Source organism: Bos grunniens, chromosome 26, assembly GCF_055505025.1.
Source record: "Bos grunniens cultivar Pamir isolate PY7600 chromosome 26, Bosgru_T2T1.0, whole genome shotgun sequence".
Taxonomy (NCBI): Eukaryota; Metazoa; Chordata; class Mammalia; order Artiodactyla; family Bovidae; genus Bos; species Bos grunniens.
The window spans coordinates 14,599,769-14,616,638 of record NC_141190.1 but is presented as its reverse complement, the minus strand read 5'-3'; the positions used below and the strand labels follow the sequence as shown (position 1 = coordinate 14,616,638).

The 16,870-nt window shown below is 37.5% G+C and overlaps 1 protein-coding gene across 18 annotated transcripts in view; it reads right to left on the bottom strand.

Moving 5' to 3' along the window:
• EXOC6 (exocyst complex component 6) overlaps nt 1–16,870 on the bottom strand; it is a 193,710-nt gene that overhangs the window by 137,493 nt on the left and 39,347 nt on the right. For all 18 annotated transcript variants that reach the window (XR_015155644.1, XR_015155645.1, XR_015155646.1 and 15 more), the window contains one exon: nt 416–587. Coding sequence is in view for 15 of the 18 variants with exons in the window: in XM_086378605.1 (XP_086234731.1) it covers nt 416–587 (172 nt within the window). In the remaining 3 variants the exon portion in view is untranslated. The remainder of the gene's footprint in view (nt 1–415; nt 588–16,870) is intronic.

Below are 16,870 nucleotides of genomic sequence, written 5' to 3'. Positions count from 1 at the left end.
ACATTGCTATGAAGTGAAGAAAAAAAAAGTTTCACTATTATTAAATAATTTGGAAAACACAATCACTTATCCTAAGTTTTTCCAAATTTTCAGAAAATAGTTTTTTATCAAAAAATTGTACTCATTGTCACTTGAGAACTCTAAAACCCCAAATGAGGTCTTTCACTGTGCGAATTTTTTTAGTTCATTTCTTGTAAGGAAAGAAATCCTGTTAAGTCAATGCATTACCAAAAAAAGAGAGAGAGAGAGAGGTAACTCCTGTCATCAGCATAACAACTTTATTAATAAAGCATTCCCAAATATGTATACTAATCCACTTAAAAACAGTACATTTAATAATAATTTGTAAATATGCACTATAAATATGTAAGTGATTTGAGAGCAAAGGTAAATAGAATTTTAACATATTTCTTACCTTAAGTTTCTCTGCATCAGTCCTTACTTTAAGGAGTTCTGTTATAGCATCTACAAAACCCTGATGATGAAAATTACACATCTTTTCAATTTCCTTGTCATGATTACGGATACAAGCATCTAACTTTTCCATAAACTTCTTGTGTGCATTTGGTTGGTCATCATACACAGACCTGTACAGACACAAAAAGAAAGCTATCATTAATTTCCCAGTTCACCAAAATTTCTTCATTAAGCTCAATCTCTACAAAAGCTGATATTTTAAAATAAAATCTCTGAACAAACAAACTAGGTTGTTAGTAATAACATCAGTAAAAACAGTGTGGAGAAGGCAATGGCACCCCACTCCAGTATTCCTGCCTGGAAAATCCCATGGATGGAGGAGCCTGGAAGGCTGCAGTCCATGGGGTCGCTAAGGGTTGGACACGACTGAGCGACTTCACTTTCACTTTTCACTTTCATGCACTGGAGAAGGAAATGGCAACCCACTCCAGTGTTCTTGCCTGGAGAATCCCAGGGACGGGGGAGCCTAGTGGGCTGCCGTCTAATGGGGCTGCACAGAGTCGGACACGACTGAAGCGACTTAACAGCAGCAGCAGAAACAGTTTGGGTGAAAAATACTTAATTCCTTTTGAACATGTTAGTATTTAAAGAGACACAAGTCCTCTAGATATATCACTAAGTATCTGGAATTAAAGGTCTGAGACTTAAGAGATGAGCCTTCAACACACTAGTGCTCAAAAAAGAATCACTAACTGAATGATTAAGGAATGAATAAACAAACTTCTGCTTTCTACAGCATTTATTATGTGTCAGGACATATTCTGAGTGCTTTATATATTAACTCTTTAATCCTCACAACAAGCCTATAACATAGAAACTGTTATTACCCTCACTGACTTACAGATAAGTTACAGATTATGTAAACTGTCGTAGATTCCACAACTAGCAAGTGACAGCTAGTTGCAGTTGTGGAATGAACATGAACATGGGATCTGAATCCTGGTAATGTGGCTCCAGAGTTCATATTCTTTTTTTTTCCTATTTTTTGGCCATGCCTCATGACTTGTAGGCTTCCCTGATAGCTCAGTTGGTAAAGAATCTGCCTGCAATGCAGGAGACCTCTGTTCAATTCCTGGGTCGGGAAGATCCCCTGGAGAAGGGATAGGCTACCCACTCCAGTATCGCTGGGCTTTCCTTGTGGCTCAGCTGGTAAAATATCCACCTGCAATGCAGGAGACCTGAGTTCAATCCCTGGGTTGGAAAGATACCCTGGAGAAGGGAAAGGCTACCCACGTCAGTATTCTAACCTGGAGATTTACATGGACTATCCATGGGGTCTCAAAAAGTCCGACACAACTAAGTGACTTTCACATGACTTGTGGGGATCTTAGCTCTCTAACCAGGGATCAAACTGGTGTCCCCTGCCATGGAAGTATGATGTTTTAACCACTGGACCACCAGGGAAGTCAACAGAGTCCATACTCAAGTACAAGGCCACACTGCAGTCACCACAATGTTCTCTAAACACTGTGTTTACACTCCTACTGTATCTCAGGTCCTGCGGTCTTGACACCAAGGGACTTCCCCATCCACTATGCACAAAAGGATTAACCTTACCCAAAGAAACATTTGGGTCTTGCTCCCAACTCCTGGGCAGTTTAGCCTTCAGAATGTCCTGCCTGATAGATGCCTCTGTTTACTTGGACAATGCAAAATGGTCTAAGTGCTGGGAAAGACTGAAGGCAAAAGGAGAAGGGGGTGGCAGAGGATGAGAAGATTAGATAGTATCACCAACCAATGGACACGAATTTGAGCAAACTCCGGGAGACAGTGGAGGACAGAGGAGGCTGGCATGCTATAGTCCATGGGGCTGCAAAGAGTCAGAAATGGTTTAGCAATTGAGCAACAATATGACTTACAATGTGATTTACAGTTAATGGGGGCAAGGGGCCACATGCGATCAGTTCTGGAGGGGCTGAAGACAAAGGTCAGCAATTCAAGCAGTCGGCCATGTCTATGGAATCAACCCCCAGGAAAAACCCTGGACACCATGGCTTGGGAGAGCTTCTCTGGTTAATAATACTCCATATGTGTTACCATGCATCATCACTGGGGGAAATTAGTGCTGTCCACATGACTCCCGGAGGAAAAGACAACTGGAGCTCCCCGCTGGAACTCTCCTAGACCCCGCCTGACCTGCCTTTGCTTGTTGTTAATGTTAATCTATATCCTTTTGTCATAGGAAATAGTAACTGTGAGTGTAACAGCTTTGCTAAATTCTATGAGTCCTCCTAGAAAATTAATGAACCTGAAAGCAATCTTGGGGACCTTCCAAAAATGTGCCCTCCCATCTGTTGCCCACTGTTGAGGTTCAGTTCAAGTCCCATTTCCTCCAGCAGGTCTTTTGCAATTATTTCCATGCCAAGTGAAGAACTGAGCTAGAACTAGGCTCTGATCTTGGATGTCTTCTCTTTTCTACCTATGCCAGTCTAAATCTCTTCTAGGCTTGGAACTTTAAATTCTATAAACATGGAAGGTGAAAGTGAAAGTCGCTCAGTCCTGTCTGACTCTTTGCGACCCCATGGGACTATAAGTCCACGGAATTCTCTTGGCCAGAATACTGGAGTGGGTAGCCTTTCCCTTCTCGAGAGCATCTTCCTAACCCAGGGATTGACCCCAGGTCTCCCAGATTGCAGGTGGATTCTTTACCAGCTGAGCCACAAGGGAAGCCCAAGAATACTGGAATGGATAGCCTACCCCTTCTCCAGGGGCTCTTCCCAACCCAGGAATCGAACCAGGGTCTCTTGCACTGCAGGCGTATTCTTTACCGACTGAGCTATCAGGGAAGCCCAAACACTATATAAACACTGACACCTCCCAAATTTGTATTTCTGGTCCTGACCTCTCCTTCGACCTTCATACTCGTGCATCTCTCTAATCAGATGTATGATAAGCATATCAACTATGGCCAAAATGAATTCCTATCTTCTTTCCCAAACCCTGGTCCTCCCATGGACTTCCCTCATCTTAGTAAACTCCATTCTTCTAGTTGTTGAGGCAAAAAACCTTGAAATCACTCTTGACTATTCTTTCTCTCACCTCCCCACTAAAGCAATCCAACCACATCTCACTGCTTCCCCACTGGTATCACCCTGGACTAAGCCATCCATGTGTGTTCCCTAGATTATTCCAGACAGCTTCCTAACCGGTCTCCTTGATTCCACCCTTATTTCTCTTCAGTCTGTACTCAACAAAGTAGACAAAATAATCCCACTAAAAATAAAGTCAAACCCTGTATCTTTCTTCTGCTCAAAACTCTTTTTCTTACAACAGCCTGTAAAGCCCTATGTAATCCTGCCCATGTTATCACAGTGACCTCATCTCCTAGTACTTACTGCACACCAGCAGCACTGGCCTCCTTGTGTTCTGAAACGCACCAAGCACGCTCCTGTCCTGTCCTTTGCACATGCTGTTTCCTCTTCTGATCACATTTCTCACACATGGCTGCCTCCCTCAGGTTTTCTGGTTTCCTTGATGAAGCCCTTTCTGGCCACAATATCCACATTATAAACACACACACACACACACTATTCCCTTTCCTGCTTTTTTTTTTTTTCCTAAAATGAAGGAATTCACTTTGTTACTGTATCACTCTTACCACTATTTAATATACTCTACTTCACAGTTTGGGTTTTTATTTTTGCTCACTGGAATGTAAGCTGCAGGAAGGCAGACGGTTTTTGTCTGTTTTGTTCCCTGCTGTACAACCAGCCCTAGAATAGAGTCCCTAATGTAGCAGATGCTAAGAACTGATAGACAGACAGATGGACGAATGGATAGATGGAATTAAAAACATCACTTAGTAGCTGTTCAACCTCAGATAAGCCACACAAATTCTCTGAATCCAAATTCTCTCAAAAATAAAACAGGGATTAAAAAAGTATCTACATCAGAGAGTTATAAGGATTAAATTAGCAAACATATGAAAAATTCTTAGCACAATAACTGACACATAGCAAGTACTCAAAATACACCGGCTACTATCACAGAATGCATGTAAGAGTCAAACAAATCCCTGTTAAATAAGTGAACCATCTGCCGAACAATTATGTATGGATAGCAATATCAAATACCTAACACTCAATTATCCATGCTGTAGGGGCCGACTACCAGTAACACCTGGCAATTGTATAGGGACTTTTGTAATTTTAAGGTCTAATGTTTCATTTGTTTCTTACACCATACCACAGAAAATATCATTGCCTCCTTTTCACAAATGAGGAAGTAGGCCCAGAAATACTAAATGACTTGTTCAATGTCACTCCCAACTCATGCTTTTCCTACAATGAATATACATAGCTAACAAGAACTCTTAATTAAACTAACAACATTATCCCAAAGAAAAATTCGCGTTAGCTGACATGCGTGCATGCTAAGTTGCTTCAGTATTGTCCAACTCTTTGCAACCCTATGGACTGTAGCGCACCAGGCTCCTCTGTCCATGGGATTCTCCAGGCAAGAATACTCGAGGGGGCTGCTGTGCCCTCCTTCAGGGGATCCTCCCCACCCAGAAATCAAATCCAGACCCAAGTCTTACGTCCCCTGCATTGGCAGGTGGGTTCTTTACCACTAGAACCACCTGAGAAGCCCACAACTGACCTTGGTATGCTATAAACAAATTTTTATCTCATAATTGTGAACATGTGTTACATTTCTTTAAGTAATATATATATATATTATATATATAAGCTTATATATATATATAAGCTTTTCTAAGATTATTTTTTACGTATTTTAATAAAACCTTGATATTTATCTGAATCAAAATATCAGTTAATAAACAGAATATACAGAAAAAACTGCCTCTTTTTTTTTTTTCCCCTATCACTGCTGTAGCAGTGTAGCAAAAAACTAGCAAGAGACATTTCAGGACTGCCCTGCTACAATGTCCCTCCAAAGGAAAGTTTGTGAGGTGATACTGTTACCTCTTTTAAAAAATGACAATAATATATAAACGGAAGAGAAACAATGGTTATTTCCCAGAAGTCTATTTTATTTTAGAAAGTTCTTTAAATGTACCCTTTAGTGTATTTTTCCAATTTAATCTCTAGAGTTTTAAAAAAAAAACGACTTTCATTTTATAGTAATTCAGGACACAACCTGTGCATCTATTATAGCATCTATTTATATATATGTATACACACACACACACATAAATGGTTATATATGCTGATATATGATATTTATATACATATATATGGGTATGCTGAAGCCGAAGCTCCAACACTTTGGCCACCTGACGAGACAAGCTGATTCATTAGAAAAGACCCTGATGCTGGGAGGAGAAGGGGTCGACAGAGGACAAGATGGCTGGATGGCATCACCAACTCCATGGACATGAGTTTGAGCAAGCTCCGGGAGTGACGGACAGAGAAGCCTGAGTGCTGCAGTCCATGGGGTCGCAAAGAGCTGGACAGGACTGACAGGACTGAACAACAACAATGGGTAAAATAATGTATTACAGCATATATATTAATACATTTAACAGCAGTATAATTATTATAGCAGGTGAACACTTTTTTTCCTACTGATGTTATTAGAATGTAGAAAAACAGTAGCAGGACGTATGTTATACCTATTCTCCATTAACAGAAAACCAAAGCCTGAAATGGGTGCACTATTCACATTCCATGCTTTGTGCTATTAGAATAGAACTGTAAATCCCAATACAGGAAATTTTAAAAAATTAAAGAATTAGTATTGTGAATGAGAAGAGTAGGTCTCGATCTGCCTACTGATAAGTCTTAATCTTTCCTGATCCTTGGTAACTATCTACTCCTGAGTACAAACTGCATCACAAGCTGATACAACCACTTGTATCAACCAAAATCCGTATCAATGAGATCATTCTGAGCAGAGTACACAGAAATGGGAAGTCAAGATAAAGAAATGTTCTAAATCACAGAAATCCGTTACATTTAAACAAAGTATTGAGGGATCAAGCAAGTGCCAGAATGCAAACTTCATCACAGTTCTCAGGTCTTTGATATTCTCAGGTCCTGAAAAGAACCCTAGAAAGTTCATAGTTCTGTCTTTCTCAATTTAATAGTTGCAGCACAAATCTAACCAAACACAAGTACTCACAAAGGCATTAATCAATACATGTAGTTGATTTAACTCTCTACCCACTGTGATGAACAGTAAGAAATAACTACTCTGACAGTAAAAAAGTGAAAGTGAAGTCGCTCAGTCATGTCCGACTCTTAGCAACCCCATACACTGTAGCCTACCAGGCTTCTCCGTCCATGGGATTTTCCAGGCAAGAGTACTGGAGTGGGTTGCCATTTCCTTCTCCAGAGGATCTTCCAACCCAGGGATTGAACCCAGGTCTCCCGCATTGCAGGCAGATGCTTTACCATCTGAGCCAGCAGGGAACTGCTCTAAACGTGTGCTAATAAGGCCAATAACAAATAGCTAAGTGAATAGAGACAGGAAGGGAGAAAAGGTGGATATGTATAAGAACATTGGAAAAAGGAAGAAAAGAAAAGCAATTTTTACTTTAAGAATTTTCACACAGCAAGAATTACCACTCTTTTCTCTGAAGGAATCTATGCTTAATTACAGATAATCTGGAAAGAAGGTGTAGGAGACAGATATGGAGAGAAGCAGCAGCAATTTCCCCCAGAGACTTAGTGGACTAACTGCTGCTGCTGCTGCTGCTGCTAAGTCGTTTCAGTCGTGCCTGACTCTGTGCGACCCCGTAGATGGAAGCCCACTGGGCTCCCCCGTCCCTGGGATTCTCCAGGCAAGAACACTGGAGTGGGTTGCCATTTCCTTCTTCAATGCATGAAAGTGAAAAGTGAAAGTGAAGTCGCTCAGTCGTGTCCGACTCTTAGCGACCCCATGGACTACAGCCTACCAGGCTCCTCCATCCATGGGATTTTCCAGGCAAGAGTACTTGAGTGGGGTGCCATTGCCTTCTCCATAGTGGACTAAAGAGGAGTCATATTCCACTTCTGGCTTAAGGTGGTAAAGATTGCCAAAAAAAAAAAAACAGTTACACATGACCATGTACTCACTATTAAGTGATTTACTACAGCTTAATGATGCTATAGATACTGTCAGCATCCCATTTTACAAATGTAGTTTGGGAATATTAAGATTTTAAGTCCAAAATCACAGAGTAGTGGGATCAAGATTTAACCTTAGGTCTGCTGCTGCTGCTGCTAAGTCGCTTCAGTTGTGTCCAACTCTGTGCAACCCCATAGACGGCAGCCTACCAGGGTCTGCTGTCCCTGGGATTCTCCAGAAGCCCAGTGCTCTTAACCATTGTTTTAGACAGCCTCTCCAGTCAGAAATGGTGATAAGCACCATGAGAATGCAGAGAAGTTAGCAGCATAGAAACTAACCAGATCACCTTTGAAGATCAACAATTGAGAATGACTCGGTAGGGAATCCCTGATGTGCACTGTTGCACCCATCAGGTAAAATCATCTGATGAACAGAAAAAGGGGATGAGAAGTGAGGCATAGCTAATTGTTAGGCAGTATTAAATTACAAACGCAAGAAAATAAGGAGGAACAAAGTATGAAGAGAAAACTGAGGGCCCGGTGCTTGGCTGACCTCAGCTGAAGGGGCTCTGAAAAACATATTTTTCTTTTTCCTTTTTATGTCTTCAAATGATAGTTACCATTCTTTGAAATTTTCATTTGCAGGGCAAGAAGGAAATACCATTCAGCATTATTCATTCTCCGAATCCTAAACTGGTTAAGCAGTTGTATCCATCTAATGAGTGTGCTAGATATACTGCTGTTCTAAATTTTCAAGCAGAATACAATGTTAATGAAAATAAGCTTTTCTTCTTTCAAAATGTCCCCAGGATTTTATAATGTCTCTTGGCAAACCTAATCAAATTCCTATAAATAAATACAGATATGACAAACCCAGAAAGAGTGAACATTAGAAAGTCAGTAAATTTTCCACTACCCTCATCCACTACGGTTGCAACTTAGTGCTCCATATATAGATAACGACTTCAGTATAAGAGTCCTGTCATCACTTCCAAAAGCTTAGCACAATAAAATCTAACTTCTGACAAAATGTAATGCTAATCAGACAAAAATGCAGATAGGAAATCAATTTAAAAGAGATGACTTTAAAACTTTGCGAAGAAACACAAAGATAGACTCTGCTACACTATGATTTTATTTACATATTTTTAACTAGCAACTAGGAATGCATAAAAGCATTCCTATATATGTCATTTTTAAAAAGCTATGTTTTAAAAACATAGCTGAAAAACAATTTTTTGGTACACACTTCCCATCTTCATTATATCTAACCTATAACAAAGTGTGGAAATATGAGTTATCTCTTAGTATTTGATCATCCGATTTATCAGACTTATGGAATTTAAACAAGTAAATAAATGATACTTCTGAAATGCTTTCTTTAATTGTATGTATAGGGCTCCACCTAGTGGTAATAAAATAAATATAAGAAAACATGTCATTTAAATGTTAAAACTAGTTCTTTGAAAATTAACATTTGTATCATCAAATCAAATGTCCTAACAGAGGCATTCAAGCTATTTTGATTTTTTGGACAGATGTTACATTCTGTTATCAATTCACTATTTTTTTAGGAAAACATCTTTCTGAAGAAAAACATCAGTCACAAGCTACTGTGTGAAAAAGAACTCTTCTTATTACTAGTAACATTAGGAATTTTTTGTCAAAAAGCATAAAAAATACCCTTATACTGTTCTCAGTATCTTTTTCTTTCATTGTGTCTTCACTGAAAAAAAGATTATATCACTAACTGTAAAGGAAATCTATTTGTTTCCTGAGAAATGATTTTTTTAAATTTCTAGTAATAAAAAATTGCTTTTGCATCCTTTTGACCATTCTGTATTTTTCCAGTCCACAGGCATTTTTCTGTTCTCACACCAATGTTTCAAATGGCATATCAAGTTTAATTTCTAAAATATGAGTCAATTTTGTATTTCTAGTAATTAGTATTCAAGATTTGGTATTTCATATTAATGAGATTATTTATGATACTTTTTCAGCAATTTCATATTTATATTGAATGTTTTTCATGTTCTAAGTACCAACCAAACTGATTAGTACTGAAATTTTGGTTACTATTAATAACTATAAAATATACTTTTCTAATATTAAACATATTTATGAAAATTAACCACCTTATGATTATCAGCTTTGGACAAATTAAGCATTCCTAAAAATGCTGCTGTGAAGACAATGGTAAACATAATATAGAAAAACTGACCAGAAATTTTCAAAAGCTATTAAAACCATCCTATCCAATTCCTATCCAATACAAGTTACTTGCTATCAATCTCAAAAATAGTTTTAAAAACAGGTTTTTGGTATATCAGCAAATTTGGTAAATTCAGCAATTAGTCATGCAACACACCAATCATCTGGCAATTAATTTCAGGCCAAGATTCAAAAATATTTCTTTTATAGAAGCACATGATGAATTACTAGTGTAAGTTCTTTCAGAATGGGGTATATGTAAGCCCTGAGTATAAAAGGGCGGTTAAACACCAGTGAGATTTGACTTTGTCTCATCAGCAGTTCTGTGTGTCCACTGTATGGATCCTGGAAACTAGGAGAAGATACACTGAAGTACTCTTACCCAAAGGGCATGGTTTTGGTAATCTTAGGCTATGTAAATTGGAAACGTAATCTTATTTTTCAGTGGAGCAGTCTCTTCAAAGCCAGTTTATAACCCACTTGAAAAACCTGCAGCCAGAGTCAGAAATGGGGACTTGAAACACTGCAACTCTCTTCAACAGCCTTTAGAAACATTTAAGGTACCCAAAATGCCAGTAATATCCATTTGAGAAACAATGAGCTAAAATATTCCACAACAGCAAGTGAGTTATCATTGAGGAGAAAAGCCTCTTTTACACAAAGTCACATGATCTGGAATTCTTTTTTCAAAAAAAACAACGAATAGCAAAGACACCATGTCCCTATCTTAAATACAAAAAAGGATTGCTCAAAGTACCACTCTATCTTGGGGAAAAAAAATTTATACTACAGTCACTTAGCAATTTAGAACAGCAAGAAAGAAAATAGTCAACATAAGGTACCATGCTAAATGTTAGCACTCAACATTTTTCCAACCATTTCATCAAATATATCTAACATGAATAACAACTTTCCCATAACTTTCCCTGATTCTTTGTAATCCAGGTGGAATTAAGAAGGGAAACAGATAAAAAAAAAACATTAACAGCAGGATAAAGATAAAGGAGAATTCTAATAATATTCATCAAACACCAACCATGTACAACAGAAACTGAAAACTAAGTGCACAAAACAGTCATTGCACAGGTAACATTAATACAGAGGACAGCTGCTCTCTAAATCATTAACATTTATCTGCACTGAGCCTAACTCTTCAAGGGGGCAGGAAAGGAAATATAGTTTTATAACATGGTTCCAAAATTCTTTAACACATCTTCCATTGAGAGGTAGGGTCTATATCCCCTTCCTTTGAATTTGGACAGGTTTATGATAACGTCGACCAATAGAACATAACTCAGGTAATAATATGTGATTCCAGAAGCTAGAAAGAAGCCATGCAACTTTCACACACACTCTGGAGAAAACTATCCATCACGTAAGAAATCTAACAATCCTAAAAATGACATTCTGAAGGGGCCACATGTGGGCATGCCCAAATGACAGCCACCCCAACTGCCAGCAGTATGAGTGAGCCACCACAGCTGTCTAGTCCCGCTGGGCCTCAGCTGATTTTGGCCCAACCAGCAACCAATATCTGACTGCAGCCACATTAAAGACCCCAAGACACAACTGTAGAGGAATCTGTCTTTAATCTTTTACAAAAGTTTTCAAGTACAAGAACAATCTGTTTGGACATCTGTATAAAGTATCTAAAACAGAATTAAATTCAAATATTTTCTAGAATAATTCCTTTTTTCATTATTTCTTTTTTCCTTTTGGCACTAATCCTTTTTGGCACTGTCCTTAACTTCTTTTTCCAACCCAGGATGCTTCTCCCTACAATATGCCTCAATCTTAAACTTCCTTCAAAATTCACCTCAAGCTAGTTTCTCTGGGATACTTTCATGAATACTGAATAATAACTGTCCCATGATCTCCTGCTTCCCTGGTGGCTCAGATGGTAAAGTGTCTGCCTGCAGTGCAGGAGACCTGGGTTTGATCCCTGGGTTGGGAAGATCCCCTGGAGAAGGAAAAGGCAACCCACTCCAGTACTCTTGCCTGGAAAATCCCATGGACAGAGGAGGCTGGTAGGTTACAGTCCATTGGATAGCAAAGAGTCAGATACAATGGAGTGACTTCACTTTTCATGACCTAGAATTTTCCCAGCGCTATTATACACAGTCTATAATACACTTTTATTTACTTGTATAATATATCAAATTTATTCTCCAATACCTTATTGCATGTTTTATTTTCTAAATTCCTTGAGAACTGAAGGTGTCTTCCACTTCCATACTCAGTTCATAAGTGTTGTGAGGATGCAAAGAACTGCATCTTAATGAACAGAAAAGGTTCACTAGAGGGCACTCTTCACCTAAAAGTAATCTCTAGAAATCCAATATATTTCTTTTCACTGTTGCATCAAAATATGGTATGAGTCTAACATTCAACTTAATTAACAACTAAGTACTATGAAATCAAAATAAAAATAATATTTCCTCCTTTTCTGAATCTACTTTATCCTGTTATCTACTGCTTTAATATAATGGTTCAAAACAGAAGAACAAAAACAGACAAACGAATAGAGAGGTAAGAAATAAACCCACACACCTACAATCAATTAATCTATGATAAAGGAGGCAAGAATATACAATGGGAAAAAAGCAGTCTCTTTAGCAAATAGTGTTGGGAAAGCAGGACAGCCACATGTAAATCAATTAAATTAGAACAAAGACTCCCTCATATCACATATAAAAATAAACTCACAATGGTTTAAAACCTAACTATAAGACACGATACCATAAATCCCCTAGAAGAAAACTCAGGGAAAATACTCTCACATTTAAAACGTAGCAATATTTTCTTGGATCAGCCTTTCAAGGCAAAAGAAATAAAAATAAATATAAACAAATGCTGCTGCTGCTAAGTCGCTTCAGTCGTGTCCGACTCTGTGCGACCCCAGAGACGGCAGCCCATCACGCTCCACCGTCCCTGGGATTCTCCAGGCAGGAACACTGGAGTGGGTTGCCATTTCCTTCTCCAATGCATGAAAGTGAAAAGTGAAAGTGAAGTTGCTCAGTCGTGTCCGACTCTTCACAACCCCATGGACTGCAGCCTACCAGGCTCCGTTGTCCATGGGATTTTCCAGGCAAGAGTACTGGAGTGGGGTGCCATTGCCTTCTCCGATAAACAAATGGAACCTAATCAAACTTAAAAGCTTCTGCACAGCAAAGGAAACCATCAGCAAAATGAAAAGACAAATTATGAAATGGGAGAAAATATTTGCAAATGATGCAATCGACAAGGGGCTAGTATCCAAAATATACAACTCAATATAAAAAAAAAAAAAACAACCCTGCATACGAGACAGCAAAAGAGACACTGATGTATAGAACAGTCTTTTGGACTCTGTGGAAGAGGGAGAGGGTGGGATGATTTGGGAGAATGGCATTGAAACATGTATAATATCATATATGAAACGAGTTGCCAGTCCAGGTTCGATGCACGATACTGGATGCTTGGGGCTGGTGCACTGGGACGACCCAGAGGGATGGTATGGGGAGGGAGGAGGGAGGAGGGTTCAGGATGGGGAACACGTGTATACCTGTGGCGGATGCATGTTGATATATGGCAAAACCAATACAATATTATAAAGTTAAAAAATTAAATTAAATTTTTAAAAAAATGAAAAAAAAACCCAATCAAAAAATGGGCAAAAGACCTAAATAAGTATTTCTCCAAAGAAGAAATACAGATGGCCAATAATCACATGAAAAAAATGTTCAACACTGCTAACTATTAGAGAAATGCACATCAAAACCACAATGAAGTATATCACTAGTCACAATGTGTGTCATCAAAATGTCTACAAACAATAAATGCTGGAGAGGGTGTGGAAAAAAGGGAACCCTCTTACACTGTTGATGGTAATGTAAATTGGGAGCAACCACTATGGAGAACATTATGGAGACTGCTTAAAGAACGAAAATAGACACAAAAAAAAGAACTAAAATAGAGCTACCAAGTGATCTAGCAATCCCACTCCTGGGCATACAGCCAGAAAAGACAGAAAACTTTAATTCAAAAGATACACGCACCTCAATGTTCACAGCAGCATTATTTACAATAGCCAAAACATGGGAACAACCCAAGTGCCCATCAACAGACCACTGGTTTAAGAAGATGTTGTGTATATAACATATATAATGAAATATTAGTCATAAGAATGAAATATTGCCATTTCCAGCAACATGGATGGACCTAGAGGTTATCACACTAAATGAAGACAGAGAAAGATAAATAGTATATATCACTTCTATGTGGAATCTAAAAAAAAAAATGAATCTATATACAAAACAAATAAAGTCACAGACATAGAAAACAAACGTAAGGTTACTAAAAGGGAAAAGGAAGGGGGAGAAAGATAAATTTGGAGTATGGAATTGAAGATACAAACTATTATATATAAAACAGGTAAGAAACAAGGATTTACTGTATAACACACAGAACTATATTCAATATCTGATAATAACATACAATGGAAAATAATGTGAAAAAATATATATATATAACTAATCACTTTATTATATACCTGAAACTTAACACAATATTGGAAATCAATTATACTTGAATTTTAAAACTGTTTAATTTTAAAAATAACAGAACAGAACTATAACCACCATAAAAATTTTCTGGCAACTCCAAGTTCCTATGGGAAGTATGGACAATCTAGTGTAGGATAAACTTTTATAGATTATACGGTGCCTGATATATCATAGGCACTCGGATATTAAAAGAACACACAGAAATTAAAGGTCACCTTAAAGTCACTGTTTGCATTTGTAGTAAATACGTAAGAATTTATATATTATATTGAAAATTGATGGGAAATTAGCACTGATTCATAAGTTAAGATCTAAAAAAACTAAGTATCAGTCAAATATAAATGAAAATGTATTTCACTTCTCCACCAGATTTGGAAAAATCCACAAATAGACAATTTTTATTATTTTTTCATGTTAAACAAGTGTCTTATATATGAGGATAATGCTAAAATTACTGAATGAAAAACAATCTAAAACTTCTAACAGATTTGAGTTTTTAAAACTACCTCTGAACTATACAACATAAGCATTTTATGGGAAAAAACATGTCAAGTCAAGTTAATGTTTAAAAAATAAGTTTTGGAGGTCCTGGAAAAGATGTAAGTATATCCTGAAGTAAAAAAAAGAACTTTACCAAACTGTAGAAAATATTAAAAATGAAAGTCTGATGCAAATGAATTTCATGTGAACTATCGAAGAAAGGATTCCAAAATTATGCACTTTAAAAATAAATATATTAATACATACTTAATTTTTACAATGCATTTTTCAAAAGACACTGTGCCAAATAAATGCAATTGAGAAATAATGTGGAAGAAAAGAGAAAGATGGTAATCCTGATACAAGCCTGATCTTAACCCCTACTATTTATCCTGACCACAAAGTCCACTTCTGCTGGTCATTTCACAGCTTAGAAGAAAAAATGGAGAGAAGAGGTTGAGAAGAGCAATTCTGTGTCCACTCAAAAGCAGAATATAAATTAACAAAATTAAAAATAAAAATAATCTTTTACATTTGTACTGGTGCTTTGCAATCCACAAAGCAATTCTGCATACATCTTATATTTGATCCCAAGAACCCTAGGGAAGCAGACAGGGCAACCGGTTTTATCTCTGCCTCACAGATGAAGGAAATGAGGCTCAGAGAAACTAAAGGATTTGCTCAACAGCAGGTGCCTACAAAAGGCCAGAGCCAAGTATACAATCCAAGTCTTGAACTCACAAGGAGTGTTAGAGGATATTGCACAAAACAGAAAAGGAGCTCACTGCAAAGAAAAATCACCATTCAGTAGATGAAATTCTTTATCTTAAATATGTCAGTAACATATTCATTACACATTTCCAGACTTTCTTTCTTATTACTATGGCAATGCCTGTATTAATGAATTCTCTTGAAATTAAGCTCCTTTAAAATGAAGTTGGCTATACTCAAACAACAACAATACATACACACACTCTCTTCACAAATCACACAAAGAATAGTTGCCTGCGTTCACATCCAGGCATGCAAAAACAGAAAACAAAACAACAAACAAACCATTATGCATGGATTCTATTAGGCCTGGTCTACCAAACTGAAAAGAACCAGCCCTTCTACTAAGAAAGGCTAAAAACAAACCTGATTTATGTTCTTTTTACTACAGGAATGAATGAATGAGGATAGAAATGATGAAAAAAGAGAAGGCAGAGAAAGATGGTGTCTTGTTTTTTCATCATTCAGAACTGAAAAAGGGCCTGATAAGGGTAAAAAGGTCAGTAATCTTTCTTGCATCAAGTGGTTTCCAGTCCTAGAGAGAACAAACCAGAAACTGGTCTTAACTAAAGCTACTGGAGGCCTGTATTTTGGAACACAGAGGAATAAAGAACCTATATCTGACCCAGTACAAGTTTAAGATAGAGGATCCTCCCTTCCTGAGTATAGTTCTGGTCACATTCCTTACTGTTTCCAATCTTAATATAAACCTTCTTCCCTTTTTTCCCTTCTTCCCTTCTAAACATTTTTTAGTTAAAATTTAATTGTTTTTATATTGCAGCTTTCATTATTTGATAATCTAAGCCAGAAGGCAAAGGCTCAGAAGCCAAATAGCCTATGTTCTATATCTAGCTCACCACTTACTAAGTACCTAGAGTAAATGACCTAATCTATCTCTACCTCAGTTTCTTCATCTGCAAAATGGGTACCTCATTTGCTTCTTATGAAGATTAAATGAAATAACATAAACAAGTTTTTTAAACAGTGGCATATAGTAAATATTAAAAAATGTTACCTATTATTTGTGTGTGTCTGTGTGCTTAGTCATTCAGTTGTGCGCTCAGTCATTCAGTCGTGTTTTCCAGGCAAGAATACTGGAACAAGTTGTCATTTCCTACTCCAGAGATCTTCCTGACCCAGGGATAGAATCTGTATCCCCTGCATCTCCTTTACTGGCAGGTGGATTCTTTACCACTGAGCCATATGGGAAGCCCTATTACCTATTATTTACTACTTGATTATTTTCACTTCCAGGAACAAAGATCCTAAGAAATTATTTTATTTCACAAAAAAATAAGAACCACCTAAATGTGCAACAATTAGAAGACAATCAAACAGAGAATTAAACTTCATTTTCAAACATTTAATAAAATTCAA